The sequence below is a fragment of the Engraulis encrasicolus genome, chromosome 6 (genome assembly GCF_034702125.1).
Source record: "Engraulis encrasicolus isolate BLACKSEA-1 chromosome 6, IST_EnEncr_1.0, whole genome shotgun sequence".
In the NCBI taxonomy this organism is placed as follows: domain Eukaryota; kingdom Metazoa; phylum Chordata; class Actinopteri; order Clupeiformes; family Engraulidae; genus Engraulis; species Engraulis encrasicolus.
The window spans coordinates 11,911,230-11,932,530 of NC_085862.1; the positions used below are offsets into that span (position 1 = coordinate 11,911,230).

The 21,301-nt window shown below is 41.1% G+C and overlaps 2 protein-coding genes across 3 annotated transcripts in view; both read left to right on the forward strand.

The window, feature by feature from the left end:
- Positions 1 to 3,618, forward strand: part of tmc6b (transmembrane channel-like 6b) — a 41,695-nt gene extending 38,077 nt beyond the window's left edge. For both annotated transcript variants that reach the window (XM_063200638.1, XM_063200639.1), the window contains exon 21: positions 657 to 3,618. In XM_063200638.1, the coding sequence (XP_063056708.1) occupies positions 657 to 674 (18 nt within the window). In that variant the 3' untranslated portion in view covers positions 675 to 3,618. The remainder of the gene's footprint in view (positions 1 to 656) is intronic.
- A 3,435-nt stretch (positions 3,619 to 7,053) lies between these two features.
- Positions 7,054 to 21,301, forward strand: part of aspscr1 (ASPSCR1 tether for SLC2A4, UBX domain containing) — a 41,250-nt gene continuing 27,002 nt past the window's right edge. The window contains exons 1-5 of the mRNA XM_063200382.1: positions 7,054 to 7,156; positions 7,562 to 7,680; positions 18,317 to 18,372; positions 18,560 to 18,674; positions 18,803 to 18,903. Coding sequence (XP_063056452.1) covers positions 7,054 to 7,156; positions 7,562 to 7,680; positions 18,317 to 18,372; positions 18,560 to 18,674; positions 18,803 to 18,903 — 494 coding nt within the window. The remainder of the gene's footprint in view (positions 7,157 to 7,561; positions 7,681 to 18,316; positions 18,373 to 18,559; positions 18,675 to 18,802; positions 18,904 to 21,301) is intronic.

The following is a 21,301-nucleotide window of genomic DNA, read 5'->3' on the forward strand; positions in this document are numbered from 1 at the left end:
TATTAGCTTGGCTCAGCTTTGCCTTGGGGAGCATTGGGTGCTGTAAGTTAGAAGTGACTTGGCAAATTAAACATGGCGATTTCCCATCTAGATAAAGAAATGGCACAGTAACACATTTGGAGCACTTTGACTCCGACGTATTGATATGCGTGAGGGGGAGGGGGAAAGGGAACTAGGAGTGAAGATATCAATGCATGCAATTTGGTCACTTCTATGGACCCAATGCACCCAAAGGCAAAGCTGAGCCAAGCTAATGCTAAGGAGTTGGTGCCGCCGCCGTTGCTGACAGGGGCCGCGTCCAATGACGAGACGGGTCGGGATGAACTCATCACACGTCATCACATATTTTATTATTGAAACATGGTGGACTGTTTCTTTAAGGCAGCAGCTGAATCAGATCTATATTTTACATTTGGGAGCATTGGATGCTTTAAGTTAGAAGTGACATGGCAAAAGAAATAGATTTTCGATCTAGATAAAGAAATGGCACTGAAATGAAAGATGTAACACATTCGGAGCACTTTGACTGCAATGCATTGATATTTTCATTGATATCTCTTGCCTCCCTTGCCCCTGCGGTTTAAAGCAGCAACTGAATTAGATCTATATTTCGCTGTCACTACATTTAACCATTCTGTCTGTTTTTTCCCCTCTAGGCCTCAAGTTATTATTGAACTGCAACAAATTCAAACATTGTCTTACAACCGGACCACCAGATGGAAATAGTTGAATCACCCGGTATAGGCAAACAGGTTGGACTTGATCTGACTGGACCACATTGACGGTGAAAAGTAAACCTACTATTGATCCATAGCAGGGATGCCAAAATCATTTCGACTAAGAGGCCACATACAGTCAATTTGATCTCAAGTGGGTCAGACTTGGGATCAGTACCGTAATTGCAAAATATCGCAAATGTTTGCTTCATATTGGTATCATGTCAGTTATCTTAAGGTGGATTTTATGTATATTAGGAACATTGCCGTTTTGCTTACCATTTCCAGTTAAAGTCTTTCTCAAGTATTGAAAACCTGAAGTCTCAGACACCTGTAGCGCCTTTGTAATGGGCTAGATATTTACTTCTTTTTGACATTTTTTTTCCAAGTCTGGGACTACAATGTATTAAACCATCTGGCGGGCCACCAGAAAATTGTTTTTGCCTGGCGATATCTAGTACTGCTCCAATACAAAACCCATCTTTCGATCATAACATTTTGTGTGTAACATTTTTTTCTGTAGCTTGGAGGGCTGCATTGGTAGCACAATCCAACAGGATACAGGAAGTCGTTTGGTGACATGATTCACATAAATTCAAATAATTCTAGGCAGTGGCTTTCTCTTTCACTAGAAAACACAGAACCACTGCACAACTTGCAAAGATAAAGTAGAAATTCATTAGAATGAATTACATTTACTTTTACTGCACTTTCTGTGTTCAACGTTCACTTCTTGGGACTCTTTTGGAACTACAAATGTATTTCAATGGCAATTTGTGTGTCAAAGGCTCCATGAGCTGCCATCTTTGTTTAAAAATGGAAAACGGAAGTCAATGGGAGTAGCATAACTCTTACTTCCATGACTCTGGTTTGAATGCCTAACAGTTGATTCCAGAGTTTTTCAGTACAGTGCCAGACTATACCTTATACAGTATCTTATACCTTAGCTATAGCTATATACCTTACTACTTACCTTATATATACTGTATATAAATATATAAGTATGGACTCTGTCTCCATTGGGATTTTTTAAAGAGCAATTGATGAATGCCAATTTTTGCTGAGACTGTTTCAGTTCATTTTTTTAATTATGTGTTAGTGCTTTATGTAAGTTTATTTTCCTTATTATGTGTTAAGGTGTCTGTCTGCATCTGGAACGTTTTTTTTGGCTGCCATTTTGACCAGGACTCCCTGGCAGAAGAGACACTTAGTCTCAGTGGGACAATCCTGGCTAAGTAAAGCATAAATAGGTTTATTAGGTTTGCCAGGCTTATTGATCTACAGAAAAAACATTCCTAAATTGTGCATTATTGCCAAATGAATTCAATTTTCTAAAGTGAACTGTTTTTGAATGTCTTTCAGTTTGAGGGTAACTGTGAAAGCATTCTTTGTGATGCCATTGTTGTGCGGCACCTGTTATGACTAGCTTTGGAGAAAATCATGGCAACATTTTATTAACATTTCTGAACTAGAAGTGCACTCAGAGTGCAGACCTCCGCCAAGGAAGCTGTTTGATAGAACATTTGACTATGTTGCTCCCTATTTTAGTCTTTCTGCCTTCTTTTTGGGCGCATCCAGGCAGACTGAGAACCGGGCCGGTGTCAGTTCTTGCACCTAATCGCGAACCGGCTGTCGTGTTCACAACACAGAAATTAGCGTTCGCGAACCGGAAAGTTTGTTTGTAATGCAAACTGCAAAATACTTGTTTTTTTCTCCGCGAACCATGATGGCAACATGGCCATCAGCAGGTTCATCTGGATAACACAGTCTTGTGCAGAAACAGTTCAGAGCCCGATATGAACACGGGTGGTTTGCAGATGAGCACTTGAGTGATGAATACAACTGGTGCGGGCACCGGTCCGGCACAGGCTCCGTTCTGGTCGGCCTGGAAACCCCATTTGTGGAATTAGAAACTGAAAGGTCAAAATTCCCCCTGTCCCGCAATTCCACATGCGGTCACTAGGGGTGTCTAGATTTCTATGCTAGCAATGGTGAAGAATCTTTCAAAAAATCCTGGTTCCGGATAGTGGTCTGGATCACCAACAAAATGTAATCACTTGTTCCTTTTGCCATTTCCAACAACTCCACAAAGTTAGGGCCTACATCCAAATCCGTTCATATTTTTTTTTACTGTATTGGCCTGAATATAAGATGTGGTTTTAATAAAAATAGTAGGCTTACTCTAAAAAGGGTCGTCGTCATATTTTCTCGGACTAGACTAAATAGCGTCAATTTTTATTTTTTTATTTTAACTTAACCTGAATGCGGCTATTATGCTTCACAACAATGCCACAAAACTCAATAATGGATAGATCAAGAGATTGTTTTGTCCATATCAAATTTGCAGATGCTATCTGCGTTTCGTGATGAATGTTGCACCGCACGTCTATCAACTGTCAATGTCAACGCGATGCGGGCCGACAGTGCGAGGGGAAAAACACAGCTGTTAATCGCAAATTTGTGCTCTGCTTTTATTTGTGTTCGGTTTTACAGTCTCATCAGGAAAGCTTTGGTGGAGCTCTCTGCACCACTTGAAACTAAAGAAATGAAGGGTGATCTGACGAACAACCTGTAGCCAAAGCTAAGTTTTGGACGCTGTCACCAGCCAATCAGTGGTCATCTGTTTGTGCGAGAGAGCGGCGCCTTCGACAAGCGGTGCCTATTTGACGATATCTCTCACAACAATGCAACAACACAGAGTAATGGTTAGGGCAAGAGATTGTGTTGTTCCTACAAAATCACTAAGAGTTTTACCCTTGGCACGAAATGAATGTCACCGGACTTCTAATGTTAACGTGGTGCTGATAGGCAGCGCATGGGTTTCAAATGGAATGCGTCAATCTGCTTTTGGTCACGTTCGGTTTCTACAGTCCAACGGAAAACTTTGGATGCATAAAATGAATGGCGAGAAGGCTGCTGGTTAGATATTGCTTTCAACTAAGCATTTTGCTAAATCTGTGCATTGCACAATAGGTAGCCTCTCTACTGGACTGGTTGCCTGGCTTCCGCAGCTCTGCAAGTGTAGAGTATGGAATGTTGCGTCGCACTTAGACCAGGCAGGCCCAGGCCGCTCTAGGCAGCCTACTGGCGCTTGTCAGATAAACACTGGAGTGAGCAAAGAAAGGAAAAGGGTATGAGTAGCCATCTGTGGTCTTTAACAATATAAATTTCATGAAATTTTCATGATAATTTGTTCTACGTAAAAAGCCTCAGCTTTTCCAACAAATTAAAAACTGCATTTTGAAAGAAGCTTCCAATGTGAAACAAAATTTAGTCTTCAAAAAACTTTCCCCCCAAAAAATGAGCCTGAAAGGGGGGGGTCGTCTTATATTCAGGATCGTCTTATATTTGGGCCAATACGGTAGTCATCCTGTTGATAGACACACAAACAGACCGACAGACAAACAGACAAACCAACGTGACCAAAAACATAACCTCCTTGGCGGAGGTAATGAACTGATCATAAGCAATACATTTACAAATGTTTGTAAATGAGAGAATCAAACTAGGACTGCACGGTGGAGTGGGAATCAACTTCTACTGGATAGGTTTTTGTGTGCGTTTACCTGCCAAATACTTCTACATCTCGATCAGGCAAATTTCTGATGAGTACATTACTACCTTAGCCTTAAAAATATTGGATGATCCATCCCACCCGGCTTTTCTTGGAATACTCCCCCCTACCCTTTGGCATTAGATACAGCATAACCTTCTTTAAGACAAATAGAGGGTTAACATCCTTTGTGCCTAGAAGCATACAACTTTTAAATAAGTTAAGTTAAGACAGCATAACTGTAATACAATAATTGTATATAGGTTTTAATTTTTAAATTTTTATTTGAATCTACTTTGTATGTTTTGTTTGTTTTTTCAGTCTAGTCTTGTCTTTGTGTATTGTAATGGTCTGTTCAAGTGTTTATTGTACTCCCAAAACGCAAGACAAATTCTCTTCGGGGCAATAAAGGTGTATTCATACATTCAGTAGTTTCATGCCCTCTGGTCTTTGGTGAACAAACTTCCAGGACCTGCCTACCTTCTGTATGCTACTGTGCTGTGTCTGCTGTGTGAGCATAGTATTTCTAACTCATTTACAAACATGTAAATATTTTGTTGATATTTAGTTTATTATTTATACAGAGTTTATAGTGTTACCGAAACCACAAACCGACAACCCAAAATATTGATTGAATGTGGTGATTTTGACAGAAATGCTGACTATACTATTATGATAATAATGAATTTATGAACCCAGAAAAAGAAACCAGTGATGAATTAATATTTACACAAACTCTTTTTTTATTATTATTATTTTTTTACCTTTTTATGTAAGGGCATTCTTTGAACTGTTAGTCCCAGACATTTTAACTAAATCTGTTTGGTTTAGTCTGAAACAACATGACAGTATCAAAACGTATCATGTTCACATTGCTATGTTTTTCTTTTTGTAATTATGCTAGGTTGGAGTGTGCCTTGTACGCCATTTGCTACCCTTACAATTTCAAACAATTGTGATATTTGTATGGACATTTTTTCTTTGTTTGTCTTTCATAAAATAAAATGCATGATCTGTATCAGCATTGCCTAGAAGTGTTATTTTTAACATTTGATCTATGAGAAGTTGAAGTTGACAATGTTAATCAACCAAATCAATTAATCAAATTTACTTATACACACATTTTCATCCAAAATTGCCATTCAATTTGCTGAAGAGTAGAGATACTATACAGATACTATATTGTGTAATAGATAATTAACCATCACCAAAGGGAGATGAGAATAAAGCTGTTTTTAATGTCTTTTTAAAAAGATTAGATTAGGTTAGATTATCCTTTATTGTCTCCTCATGAGAGAAATTCAGAATGGACATGAGAAAGTGTGATTCACAGTTAACATCAGTTCACCACAACAGACAAACAAACATAAACAGGGTAACAGACAAACATTGTTAGTGTTACATGCAACGTTCCAGTTTTGGTCCTGACTGAGTCATCCAAAGAAATAATACAAACCTAGATATTGCACATACTCTTACCAAGAGCTATTGCTCAGAACATACTAAAATAAAAAAGAACATGATAAAAGTATAATGCATGGATGCTACATAACAATAATGCTCACACTACCTTGAACTTGTCCGTACCTGAGGTTTTTTTTTCTTTCTTTCAGCCTTTTCCATGATCCTGGTCTTTGTAATGGGGGCAGGTGTTTGTTTATATTTCAAAAAAACATCTTGATTTATTCCCAAAAACATCCAAAAAGTTTAGCAACATCAGCAAACGACTATTAACAGTGATACCTTTTGGGAATATATTTGGAGTAGGCCTATGTTAAGATTTTTTAAAAAACAAATCAAGTCAGTCAAGTCAAGTCAGCTTTTATTGTCACTTTCTTCATATGCACGGGTACTGATAAGTCAAGGGTAGCGTGATCAATACAACAGCATATTGAAATTGGCAGGAGTGCTCCATTAAATCTCACAGCATTATACGCTGAAATGTTTTCATTACCACTGATGTTGAGGCAACTGGTCTAAAATCATTATTCTCACGTGGACAAGGTTTCTTGGGTATTGGAATTATTATTGCTTTTTCCCACACCGAGGGTATTATGAACATGTGAAGCAGAGTGTTTTAGTATTTATTAACCATAATTAGGATGACCCAACTTAGGTCCTGTAGTACCGACTATGCCACTAGAGAGAACCTGTAGAAAGATAATGAAGCACACAGGTTCAAGAAAGACACCAGAGACCGGGTTCGGTGCAAAACAGCAACAATCTTTACCATCACTGGTTACTAACTGACAAGGTGTAACTGTCATATAGAATGTAACTCCTTACGTGCATGCTCACTCTAGATACAATGTCACTCACTTGAATCGTTTACAGAAACATACGGCCTACACAAAATGTAATGTTCTACAGGTAGTTTATTATTTAGTAAAGTAGGGTAAAGTAGAGTAGGACACACACACACACACACACACACACACACACACACACACACACACACACACACACACACACCATATCAAGAGTCTGGCCTGGGCTAGGGCAGCTCAAGCATTGGTGTAGTAGATACTAGTCATGAAAGAGGAGAGTCTTTACTTAGAATAGGATGATGGGTGTTAGTGGCAAGATGTTTAGCCTAATTGAATCACATATTTTGTCAGGGATAGAAGTGAGACTGGGGACAAATCTGTCAAGGAGAACATATTCCACAGAGAAAGGAACTCTGCAGGGGAGTGTGTCCTGTGCTGTTTAACATCATGAGAAATTAGCCTACTTCAAATAGTCTTCAGTGGTGTTGAGGATGATGCGTCAGAGCATTGCATGAAGATGATGGAGCTGGTGAAGGGGCTGCTATGTGAGAACCAAGATGCAGTCAGCTGTAATGGCTATAACAGCCAATGGGCCAAATGCTCACATTTAAATTTGGCTGGTACAAAGTCCCAACTGTGACCCATTAACATGCTAGTAGGATGCTTCCCTGGTTGTTTGGAATACCGCCAGTGTTACTCAAAGCAAGAAAGCAGGTATCCTAAAGTGAACTATAATGGAATAGGCCTAGGCCTATACAGGGTGCTTTACGCTTCCACATTTTCAGTTTTGCAGTTATTATTTATAGGCCTAATTCATTATTATTTCTCTTACTTTCTTTCTTTTCTTTCTTTCTTTCTTTCTTTGTCTTTCCACTTTTTACCTCCTGAATGACTAAGGTCATCACACAACAGTCCTGTAGATGGCGGTACTGCATTGAGTTAGCCAGCTGCCACATAGATTACTACTATCGAAGAAGACGGCCATACTGCGCGTTGTCGCTAGCTTCACGCAGGTCTGTGACTAGAGCCAGAGCAAGTGACGGTGTTTTTAATCATATCAGGCAGGATGACTTCAGTTTGTGTGCTCACCCCCAATGGAAGACGGCAAAATGTAAAAGTGTCACCCAATACAACTCTACTTCAGGTTGGACCTCATCACATGTTCAACTTATTTGTTGAAGGCGCTGAATGTTAGTTATCACAACAACAACGAGTTGTCTTTTTATGCTAACGTTAGCTGGTGGTGATGTGGAGTTATAGCTCTTAGAGCTCTAGGGTTTTATTGTCATCAGCCGGCCTTTCCCGCTTATCATTTAATGTTGAGCTTAAGAGTCGCAAACGAGTAATTGCGGTGGGGTTTTCTCTTTCCTAAAAAACAAAAATGTCTACGCTGCGCTACGAACACGCTAACATGAGCGAAAACCATTTCACCCCCCATGTTGACGTCTCAACTAGAACTACATATGAGATGTCTGATACCAACGCTAACTATTTATTGTCGTTGAATAAACTTGCCATGTAGCTCTAGAACCAAGGACGTATCATTGTAACTAATTGGCTATACTGGCTTATATATATATATATTGGCTATATTGAGTTACACTGTACAGTGATTTCCTCATCTGATTCTGAGGCAAATTAAAAGTTGAAGCACGCAATGCATGTTGTAGGCTACGTTCGAAATGGGTATAAAGTCGGTGTCCTAGTTGGCTACTGGACATGGAGTGATCCAGTTGGTGTGTCCCATTACTCTGTCTGTGTAGGAAGACTGGGGTGGGTTAACTTGTCACACTTTTTACTTAAATCTGGTTTCAGGAAAAACAGTGTATTGCAAGGAAACAATTTCTATGGTTCGATGCTGGGTCATTCCATGTCAATTCACACGCCTTCCCCACGTGACCCTCTCCGATTTACCCGATATCTCACGTACAGGTACCTTTTGGCTTTTGGTGTCAATTGAAAGAATACCAAGCATTAGCACCCTACGTCTAACGGTTGCTGAGATGAAGCCCTACAAAGTTGGGGTGCCATGCCCACCTTTCAAGCCTGTGAATTGCATACAAAGTTTACAAGCAGATTTTGACACCTCTGGTTTTAGTTTGAAGGACGATTCAGGCCTAAACATCACCATGGCCCCTCAATATGACCCTGTCTAATAGATGATGTGCTTACAAATAGCATGCCTTGATTATTTTTGTCTATATTAAGCCTTAAAATCGGAATTTGTGAAAAGCGTGATGAAGAGTCTTGCCATTTTGGGGTTCCAGATCTTGGAAACTATGTATGCTTTGGGAGTTATAATTGATTTTCCATCATATCTGGGAACTGTACAGTGTATTCCAAAAAAACAGGGTGCTCAGACTTTTAATGATGGAATAGGAGAGACTCAAAAACAGCTTTTGGACAAAATGACCTTATGGTACCCTCTACTTCAGGCCTCAAATTAACCATGTGGGCACTTGATGACTGGAACGCCCTTTAAACCCCATGTACAGTAGCACTATAGCAAACATTCAAGCTTGGAAAAACGTTGTTTTTCAAAGTTCTTCATATTAATCTTGGCCTTCAAAGTATATGTTTTTGTCTATGTCTTATCAGTGTGTCTGTTTTGTCTGCTGCCATCTGCTGGGGTCCGTTTCTCGACTCTTGACGTTGCTAACCGTCTTAAGACCGTCTTAAGACCGTCTTACCATTCCCTTGGATTTAGTGGTGAGCGTCGCTGTTGAGAGGGAGTTGAGTCGCTCTAACGAAGGACGTTGCTACCGTCGTTAGCAAAGACGCTTTTGAGATACAGACGCCTGGTCTAATAAAGTAACAACAGCGTCATGTAAGAAATTAAAAGGGGCTGGAAAATCTTGCCCTTGCCTTAAGAACTTTGGAAATTCAGATGTAGTGTATTTCACACACAAAACACGTCATGCTAATGCTAACACCACAGGCAATGGAATAATAATAATAATAATAACAATAATAATAATAATAATAATGCATTTATTTAAAAGCGCCTTTCAAAACGCTCAAGGACACTGTACAGAGAGAAACAAAAATGAAACAAGACACACAAACAGAATTTTAAACTAAAATAAATAAATAAATATTAAATATGAAATAAAATTAAAACAAAACAGAGTTTAAGAATCATAAAGAATAGGCTATCTGAAACAGATGGGTTTTTAGCTTGGATTTGAACAGGGGCACATAGTCAATATTGCAGATGTCAGGGGGAAGCGCATTTCACAGCTGAGGAGCAGAGCAGCTGAAAGCTCTATGCTCCATGGTACTAAGACGGGCAGAGGGGACAGAGAGGAGAATGGAGGAATGGGGAACAGCAATGTGAATAAGATTAGATAGATAAGGGGGGCAAGATTGTGGATAGCCTTGAAGGTGTGGAGAAGTATTTTAAAATGAATTCTATATTTGATAGGCAGCCAGTGGAGATGTTGCAGTGCAGAGGTAGTGATGGGGAACTTGAAGCGAGGCTTCGAAGCCTGCTTCGAGCAAAAGTGGGCGTAACATATGAAGCCTTGCTTCGAGGCTTGTGTCGGCAACGTAAAAACCACGTGACAATGCCAGATGAGGCTTCACATTTTGCGAGGCGTGTGGAGGTTTCATTGCGCGCCGCTACCCAAACGAGCTTTCTGCGCCTCGGAGCACTTCTCAAGTTTTCAAGATTTGTTGTGTGTGTTGAGACTGGATATGTAGGCTAGTGACTTTGATTTGGTTCCACTCTGCAATAAATTCAGCTCGTGCCGTAGATTGGCCCAAATGTCAAAATGATCTATGCACCTCCAATTCCCTTTTGAAGTAGGCTAGTTTTTCAAAGTGAGACGCTTCCGAAGACGAGGTGGGAAATTGTTGTAGTTCTACCGCTAAGCAACCATAAACGAGACAGCAGTTCTGTCAGCAATCATTAATACTAAACTAGGCCTACAGCTAAATAAGAGAGCAGACCTATTTTATTTATTATAGGTTTTGTGCGGGTTTTAACAGTCTTTACCAGTTGATTCATGTTGACTACAAGAAGGAAACTCAGCTGGACTGCACAGAGCCAAGCGGCTAGCGCAGTGGTTAAAATGTCCGACCTGGGTTCTCAAGATCATCAGATCAAATCCCTGTAGTAGCGACATGATGATGATAATTCAACTAGTTCTTGATTAGCTTTCTAATAAAGTTGACCAAGTAAACCCTGACATCATCTGCCAGGCTGGTATAGTGGTGAAGGCGAGTATTACCTTAATAATTGTGAGTTCGAATATAAGTAGTGGATAACTGATATTTGTTGGTACCACTTGAATTACATTTAATTCATATAATGTGAATTATAGTAGGCTAATATTTCTTTCTGGTTATTTTAATTGGCTGCTTATTGTGTTGCGTTTATGGCCAATCACTCCCAGTTGCGCGCCGACCTCCACACAATGATGCTCTCTCACTTCCACGATAACACAGGGTCAGCGTTAACCTTGATTTTAGTGTCCCACAATCACGAGTAATTAATTCCATACACACACACCATCGCATTTATTGAAACAGAACGGATACAAATAAGACGCGAGAAAAAAAGTTAAAATTAAATCCAATGCATGTGGTGCCAATTCATTGCACACCAGATGGCGCCAGTGAGAACTGAGGCTTCGAGAAAGGCTTCGAAAGCTAGAACCTTTTTGCATGAAAGCCTCATTGGTTCAGGAAGCCTCATTTCGCCATCACTATGCAGAGGTAATATGGTGACGGGAAGGGGTTTTAGTAATGATGCGGGCAGCTGGCAGCAGAGTTATGGACCAGTTGGAGCTTGTGGAGAGGTTTTTGAGGGAGACCAAAGAGGAGAGAATTACAGTAATCAATGTGGGAGGTGACAAGACTGTGTACAAGTATGGAGGTAGAATGGGAAGTGAGAGAGGGGCGGAGACGGTTAATGTTACGTAGGTGGAAATAAGCAGACCGTGTGATGATGTTAATGTGGGAGTGGAAGGATAGAGAGCCATCAAGCATGACGCCCAGACTCTAAACTTGAGGGAAGGGGAGACAGGAGAGTTATCAATAGACCCGTTCAGAGACGACGTCCTCATGAATGCGTGCGCATCGTTGACTCAAACACACCAGAGATATTGTAAGGATATTACGAGAGACTCCACTTTTCTGGGTGGTACTGCACTCTAGGGGGAGTGCAGACTCCATTCAGAAAGAACGGGCTGCTGCGCTCAGAGCCGTATCTCGACAGCAGCCACTAGGAGAACTGCAGGCATGGGTGAAATCGGGAGTGGTGATTCTGAGTGTAATACTGGGTGACAGTGCTGCAGACTAGGGATGGGATATCGGTATCGGTGCATCAGTATCGGGTTCAGATATCAACATAATTCAGACATCGGATTGGATCGGAATTTTCCCAAAGTATCGGAACTTTCCTGATACTGACATTGAGCCATTTCCAATAATAATTTGTAATCATAACACTTGCATATTAGTTTTCAGGATGGGATTGTTACTTTTTTACTTGTTACTTTTTACTTATTAATTGGTGTCCTGTTCCTCTAACTTCCTTCTCTGACCAAATAGTCTACTTGGGCCTACCTCAAGTATGGCTTTCAGGCCGACCAGAACGGAGCCGGTGTCGGTGCTCGCACCAGTTACGTTCGGCACTTAAGTGTTTGTCTGCGAACCGCCAGTGTTCATACCGGGCTCTGAACTTTTTCCGCACGTGACTGTGTTACCCGGATGAACCTGCTGACGACCACGCTGTCGTCACGGTTCGCAGAGAAAAACCTGGTATTTTGCGGTTCGCATTGCGAACCAATTTTCCGGTTCGCGAACGCAAATATCTGTGGCGTGAACACGACGGTCGGTTCGCGATTAGGTGGGAGAACGGGCTCCAGCACGGTTCTCAGTCGGCCTGAATGCTCTAAAGTTGAAACCCATGCATATATGTGGTTTTGGTATAGGATCGGAGTAGTATCGGTATCGGCAGATATCCAAATTTAGATATTGAGATCGGATCGGAAGTGAACAAATGTGTATCGGTTAGGGGTGGGCATAGATTATTTTTTTAAATCTAGATTAATCTCACTGTAATTATGAAATTAATCTAGATTAATCTAGATTAATCTATATCAAAATGGCTCATTCAGAATAGACACGCTAGCGAAATAATGACGAAAAAAAACCCCAAAAAAACCTGGGGGGTTTCTTAGGGTTTCTTAAGACCATTTTTAAGAACGGTCATGTTGATACTAGGTGATAAAAAAAATCACTGCAATAGCCCTACATAGTGTAAAGTGTGTCGAATATGTTAGGAAGCATTTACAGTCATAAGATACTGAAATTTCAAAATGAATAGCACTATAAGTTGTAGAGACAAATAGTCCTACAGATAAATCTATCAAACATTTAGGCTATTTAAACAAAATGACCTCAACAATTCAGCATTTGATATAGGCCGAGAGAGAGAGAGAGAGAGAGAGAGAGAGAGAGAGAGAGAGAGAGAATCTGCCACTGACTGTTAAAAAGAGTTGCGCGCTCCTTTAAAAGAGGGAGGATCTTTGCGCAGGCAAAGTGCACACAGAAGAGCCAGGCTACTAGATATCTAGAACCTACAGCACTGGCCCACGACGATTTGGCCCAAACCTGGCTAACTACATTGTAGTTAGAATGCCAGAGGAGTTACAACTCGAAATGAATTCGGTTAGCAAAAAAATATATCAAGCGCGACAAGCGCGAGATTTATTACCGTCTCACTGAGTCGCAAATGCGCGATCGTAATACAATTGCAAACATTCAGCTAGAGTAGATATTGACAGTTTCAATTTGACAATCTTCAAAATGCATATCACACGGACTATTTTGCAATTATGGCACAGGCAAGATTTCTGGAAGTTGTTTAGGCCTATGTGTTCCATGCAATGAGTGAGGAAATGTAGGCTATGTCGGGCTGGTAGGCTACTCACACAATAATGTCTCGTTATGCTTCACCTGAAACAATAACGTCTCTCTAGTCACCACTTATGAAAAAGCACTCAGACAACACCTACCACGGCAGAGAGATTAATGTTTTCAGCATGCAAACACTGCTCATATTTAGTTGGTCTGCTGAAACAACAGGTGGAGAGGAGAAGCGACTGGAGCGCAGTCTGAGCGTCTGTCAATCAAATGCTATGATGACGCGCATACCCAAAATCCAAACCTATATTTTGAAAATAGATTAACGTGCGATATTTTCTTTATCGTGCGGTAAGAGTGTCACATTATCGCAGCACGTTAACGCCGATAACGGCCCACCACTAGTATCGGTGCATCCCTACTGCAGACACTAAAGAGAGAAAAACCGCCATTCTGAAGCGTGTAGGTTGATAAAAAAATAGAGAACACCTGTCGAGTCTCTGTGCAAGTGAACGGAGCATGGACTGTTTTCAGGCAGCAGTGCACACGCAGCCAAATTACATCATACCTGTTTACAAACTCTAAAGGTGCCGGTATGCTTGCTGCGAGCTGTAAATTACGCGCGTCACCGCGAGCAACCGACAGCACATGCTTGCTTCAAAAGCAGTTGACCAAGATGCAAAATACTGGCGGTATCATCCAGGGGGCAGAGAGCACGCACCATTGGGATGGGGAAATTGGGAACACAGATGGCAAGGAAAACATCAAAACAAAAAGAGGGACTCCCTGGGCAAGGAAAGAATACTGCTACTACTCTTGTATGTGCATGCTCCTTTTTCAAAGTGCAACAAGGAAGCATGATCACAAATGTTTGAAATTTTGGACAAACTCAATGAGACGCTCTTAAAAGTTGCTGCCATTGTCGTGTTCATATCAAGCACACGTGTGTAACTGCGCAGTCCATATTACGATCGTCCCCAGCGAGTTTGAAGATATTGCACCTGACGCACGCATTTGGCTGCCATGTCCAACGCGCGCGAAATTGACATTAAATACGCACGTTAACGTGTTCATGAACGAATCGTGCACGCGCTCGCGTTTCTTGCAGCAAGCATACCGGCACCTTTAAGGGGTCTATAGAGAATGAAAAACTATTTGCTTTGGATAAGGTGGATTTGGTGCCTACTAGTAGGACTTCAGATTTGTTAGAATTGAGTTTCAAAAAATTGGAGGCGAACCAGGATTTGATTTCAGAGAGACAGGTGGTGAGGGAGGAGGGAGGGAGAGTGTCAGAGGGTTTGCCAGATAAGTAGAGCTGGGTGTCATCACCATACCAATGGAAATTAATTTTGAATTTTCGGAAGATATTACCAAGGGGAAGGAGGTAGGTGATGAAGAGGAGGGGCCCCAGAACAGAACCTTGAGGAATACCAGACAGTCCCACCAGGAAATCGCGGGCATTTTCTCAAAAAATCGCGGTCGGAATTGCCAGATGGTGCACGAGGATTTCCAGAAAATCGCGATAAAAGTTGCGGAGCTTCTTACTGTGTTGTTGCGATTTTGTTGCGGCATGAAGTGAAAGGTGCGATTTTTGTTGCGATTTTTAATGTGTTTCCCCACGCTTGAAAGTAAAGGACACTGCCACATTCCAGTCCTCTGGTGTTTTTATATTATTTCCATTTTTATATTATAATTTTGGTTCTTAGGCAAAGCAGGGAAGCTGCCAGGGCGAGTTTTTAGCCAGAATGTCGTTGTGAAAAGTTCCATCTCTTTCATGCTGCAATAACCATTACGACACCCTTCATTACAGTGCTGTTTATGGCCGTTTGACTCTGTTTTAAATGTCATCACCGTTTCAAATTGTAAGCATACAAACTTCGTATCATGTCGATATCCATTCCTGACTTAAAAAAGTGGATACATAATTAACTATAAGTAGGCGGGCGGAATTGGGCATGTCCACCCAGTTGAAGAGGCTGCGCGACAGGAACTCTTGTGACTGAAATCCTGGTTAATGTGAGTCGTCTGCTACACAGAGCCTGCCTGTGTCGGCGTTTAATTTTCAAGCTTGTCAAAAGCAACACAAATAAAAGCAGAGAGAGGGGTCGCTTTCGAAAGAAGGCTAGGTTTTTTTTTGTTTTCCCGCGCCGTCAGCCAGCTTTAAATTAACGGCTGATGATCATCATTCAATGTAACTAGGATGGAGTTGACAGATTTCCTTTTGTGAAGGGTGCTTGCTGAATAATGCTCAGAAATTATATTAATTTTGGTGCTCTTGTGAATATAAAAGACGACGACATTGTTATCTATAAAACACCACGTCGCCTGCAGAACGGAGGTCTCGGCTGTCAATCAATACCGTCAATCGCGCAACGAAGAGAGAAGGAGAGGGAGAGACAGAAAGTAGTTTTCCAACTTACTCCCACAGCTTTCCAACGTGTCTGCTCTGGTTTTATTCATGTTCAGTGTTCCTTGTCCGTTTGACCGCAAACGAAAGTGATTTCACGACACGGTCACCACGGTCACCAAGTGCTCGTATCCAGCCATAGCCCAATTTGCGCGAAAGAGATTACTATATCGGCCAGGCACGCACGCAGCATTCACAATGTAGGATGGAAATTACTGCTTTGTTGTGGACAAGGCATTTGCGCATCTCAATTCGGAGGGAAAATGTTGCCTTCTGTATGCGCACAAGTCAAACACCAAAGTGGTCCAGCAGGTGGACCGCTTTAGAAAAAAGAAAACACATCTTGTTGTAGGAGCCCTATACTTGGCGTAATGTAGATGACTGTCATGATGTGTTAATTATATGTTTATGTAGGCCTACCACATTTTAAAAATGTAGGCCTATTGGTTATGCCAGACTAGTCATACATTTTCCCTCCTGTGACCATGCGAGCAGATGCGCAATGAGAACATGGCGTTTCCTACATTCGTATTTATTAGTTTTTTTCCCCCTCACCGACAACTTTGTACATGCATAGTAAAGTGCTGGGACTGATTGCTAGGTTACTTTTTTATTGTATTATCCTTTTTGAAAGGAAGTTTGTCGACGTCAGTGAAGTCAGCGCAACATGGATTGGTTCAAAGTGTTCAAAGTTGCGGGAAATCGCGGTGATTGGTTAAAGTTGCGCTCTCGCGCAGAATTCGCGGGAAGTTGAAGTTGAAGTTGCGAAAAAAATGACGCGATCGCAACATCACGAATTCCTGGGGGGACTGACCAGAGGTGACAGGGGAGGGCTTGGATTTAAATGACTTAATTTGAATAAATTGAGAACTGCCAGAGAGATAAGAATGGAATAAGGCAAAGGGTGTGTTACTTATGCCAATTGAGGAGAGTCTGTGGAGAAGGATGGAATAGGGCTGCACAATTAATGGAAAAATAATCAAAATCGTGATAAAATAGTGAAATCGAACTCGTGATTTTAATCGTGATTTAATCATGGCAATAGTGACCTACTTTTGAGTGTCCTTGAAGCCAGAACATACTGACAGGCTGGTAAGCTTATTTCTGGCCAGAAATCTGTCCACTTAAGTTTCATGCTATTGCCTTTACATAATTATTACAATTCATTTTATTTAGCTCATCCCGTATGTAATTCATTCATGGTTATATTTCATCTTGTTAAGCTTATAATTTCCAAAAAAATCAGCAAAAATCAGTAATCGTAATTAATAATCGTGATTATGATTTTGACCAAAATAATCGTGATTATGATTTTTTCCATAATCGTGCAGCCCTAGGATGGAATGAGAGATGGTGTCAAAGGCTGCACTGAGGTCAAGGAGAATGACAATAGAGAGTAGGCCAGAGTCAGCAGCCATGAGCAGGTCATTAGTGATTTTAACTAGGGTGGATTCAGTGCTATGTCGGGGGCGAAAACCAGACTGGAAGTGATCATAGAGGGAGTTATGAGTTAGATGGGAATGGAGTTGAGAGGCTACAATTTTTTCTAGAATTTTGGAGATGAAGGGAAGGTTGGAGAGATTGGGCAGAGGTTGTTGTAGTCAGAGGGATCAGAGCCAGGTTTTTTGAGTATAGGGGTGACATCTGATTTATTCGGCGATATGCAACTTTTACGCTAATTTGAATTAACTTCAGCCAACCCCTGTGAATTCAGCGCAGTGTTGCACTTTTCACCAATTACGTAACTGTTGCGCAACTAAACTACCTTCCTCGTCTTTTTCATGGCTTTTCAAGTTTGTGATGGTGAAATTAAAGCATGGTAGATCCACCTTCTTTGGTCTCGTCTCAGAAAGCGACAGGGGGGAAGTAAGCAACAGACTAGTTGCCTTGCAACTCACACGCAACTTGAACACAGCAGCTGGAGCAGCGCAGAAAAAAAGGGATTCGACTGTGAATCTACCAGAGGTTACACCAAGTTTGGTGTAATAAGCCGCAACGTGTGCAATATGAAAACAAAAAAGCCTCCAAACACAAAACTTAACATCCGCTTGCTGTCTGTGTTCGATGTGCCACCCGAGCGCTGGCTGTCACGCGCCTCTTGCTGATTATAGTCCCCTTTGCGGTGGAGACAGAACTGTACCGAACCGTACCAAAAGCATTCCGTGCCAAACTGTCAGATACTGAACCGTACTGTACCATACTGCTCGGTGGAAATGTAGCTTAAGTGTGTGAACTTCTCACTCTGAAAACTACACTTGACGTTTGGCATGGGATGCACAGAGCAATACCACTGAGCTGAAGATTCAGACAGAAAGCTTAGCTCTTCTGTATATATTAGGCTTCTGGAGGGAGGTTTGAATGTTCTACCACTGAACTGTACTAGTTGGCATCCATCCCAACTGGTTATATTATCACAGCAACACACTCAAGTGATTGGCACTCCCATCACAGTCCCCAAGATTGTATAATGATTGAAGACTAACTTTAAGATTTCTTTTAGGTTCTGGAAGAGGTTTGCAACAAACATGGGTTCAAGTCAGATGACTATGGATTGAAGTAAGTGTATGTATGGATATTTTAAAGGTATATAGTGATTTATTTGCTACAAAGCTGTTGTTGACAAAGAAAGTTGCACCTCATCCTGCCATACGTTCTGCTCTCCAGGCGCTCCAAGATGTTCCAGGGTGAGGTGTAGAGCTACGCATTGTAGCTTGTGTCATTGAAATCCTGTTTTGCCTCCTAGGTTTCAGAGAAATGTTCCAGACCTGTCTCTGCAATGGCGCTTTTCAGGTCTGCCAAATAATGCCAAACTTGAAGTAGTGCCAAGCAACAGATGCGCTGGAGGAGCAGATAGCACAGTAAGAAACATTTTTTTGTATTTTACACAGAGTGGCTTTAAGGTTTGTTTAATTGACATTTTTTTAGGAAACAGTGACGCTGTAGCAGTCATCTAATTTTCTGTTCCTAACTTTGTGGCTTTTGTCAGGTACAAATTGCTGTGCAGCTTGAGGATGGAAGCCGTCTCCAACATGCATTCTCTTCTCAGCAAAGCCTTTGGGACATCCTCTCCCACTTCCCTGAAATAAGGTACAGCCAGAACATACTTCCTGGAATTATTTTGGAACTATTTCAATGGTGATTTGTGTGTCAAAAGCTCCATGAGCAGCCATCTTTGTGTGAAAATGGAACATAAAGGTCAATGGTATTAGCCAAACTCTTAACTTCCCTGAAATAAGGTACTGCCACCTTACTATACATCTTTTCAATAGCGTAGGTCAAATTAACAAAAAAATGCGAAAGCATGCAATTGAAGTATAGACAGTCCAGTTGAAGGTCCTCCTTAAAATGTCTGAAAGGTACAAAATGTCTGAAAGGTACAAAGGTACTAAATGCACTTTCTGTCTTAAATAACTAAAGAACATTTGCAAATAACCTTAGGGGATAATTGCTAATGGACATTAGCAGGTACCGGTAAGTGCATTCAATAGCTTAGAATAAACCCCCATCAACACTGAACAGAAAGAGAAAGAGAAATTCCTGTATGCTTTTTCATTTTAGTTACTTCAGTTAGATCTGAAGTTCATTTAATCAATTTTTCAGCACAGCTCTCAATATGGGTAAAACTTAACAATAGTGGTCATTTAAAAAAAATCTAAACACTTTCTAACTAATGAACAAATTATCAACAAATCAGTTACAAAGGTTTGGAAATAAGTGTGTTAAAGGCCAACTTCCTCCTTTTGAAAATCGGACGGTCACCCCAAGTTGAACTCGCATGCAAGGCTTCATAGTGGTACGTCACCTCGCCTGGCTGTGTTTCCCCGTGTTTCCCAATTGACATAAACAATGCAGAGCCACGGACGAATCACGAAAGCCTTTCTGTGTTTTGTCACATCGAAAGAAGGCCCTTCCCCATGGGTGTCTCTTCCACATGAGAGGGGAGTGATTCCTGTGGTGTATAGGAGTGTAAATCGCACCCTTCATTTTGATTCGATATCAATTTTTTTAGGTCAATGATTTGATTACTCTCCACGATTTGATTCATTTCGATTCAATTCAAATTGATGGTTCATATTTTTTACAGGCTTGGCTTGTGTGACGTGTTAAATAAATCAACAAAAGCTGAAAGATATGCATGCATTTCATTTGAGGGGCATCTTTATAATGGTCAGTATTATTATTACTGCATGACCATAATAAAATGCCTCACAAAATGAGTGCAATAATTACAAAAAAAAATTAATCGATTAATAATGATTAATCAATTCTCTTGTGGAGGAATCAGTTAATTGACCGTGGGCTATAGGATCGATGCATCAATTCAAATTGCGAGATCGATGCATCAATTAATTCGTTTATCAGTTGAGAGTAGCCTAACATATATGAAACGTTATGGATATTTTCGGATCAATGACAATAAAGGAAGGCAGCGGAAAATAAGTCAAAATAAGGGTGTTTCCCTTGGGAGGTGAGTAGAGACTGATGAGGTGACGTGAAGTTATTGGTGAGGTGGATCCTTCACCAGCAGATTCATTCTGTGTGGAACTGTCTGATTTTCTCTGCAAAACTGGTCCGAAGTAGCCTGGGCGAATAGCCGACTGTTGACTCCGTTAATCAGTCTGGCAAAAGCCATGAGGAATCCGTTTCCGTGGACGATCTTACTCTATCATTTAAATTAATTGAAGTTCCAAACTCAAATTAAAACCCATATTGTGCTTTATTAGCATGCCTGTTACGTTATAGCGTTGCAAAAGCATACAAATAACAAAACGAAAGTGTGAATATAGTTACCTAACTAACTAACGGAGCTGGCGGGTGAGTTCTACGTCACCACTCTCAACTGTTTGCTGATTGGCGAAACACTGAGAGAACCGAGCTCGAGGCTTTTGCCAGACGATGTGCGGAGCCAAAATCTTTGGGCGGAGTACAGAGGATGGCGTCGCGAGGCTAGGTCCGAAGTATGAAGCAATACGACACGTGCCCTTGTTGTTTCTACGCCTTGATGCTGGCATAATGCCAGGCAAAATACTGACACAGAATGCGTGGTAGCCACAAGAAGACGCAACAAGAATGTTTTTTTTTACATTTCATCTGGCTTTATTGTACAAATAAATACAGACAAAATGTTAATACGATGTATTGAAAAAACACGTTGCGGTCCAAAATAAGGGTAGCGATCGAAAATGATAGTTTACTGGCTGTAATGAAAGTTTGCGCTAGCTAGAACCTTGCATTGTTTTTGGATTCTACAAATTATGTATATTTTAGTGCAGACACTCAGGGCCGCTGACAGGTTTGGCTGGGCCCGGAACAAAAAAATATCAATGGGCCCCCCTTCCACTGTGTTTATCAGTGTGACTGATCTCCTTTTAAACATGAATGCTGCAGTGCAGTGCATGTCTGTTAATGAAGGGAAACTTTTGCTTTGTTGGTGTCCTCTGCCTGTTAGTAGGCCCACCTGCATCATCTGAAGAATATGTTACTG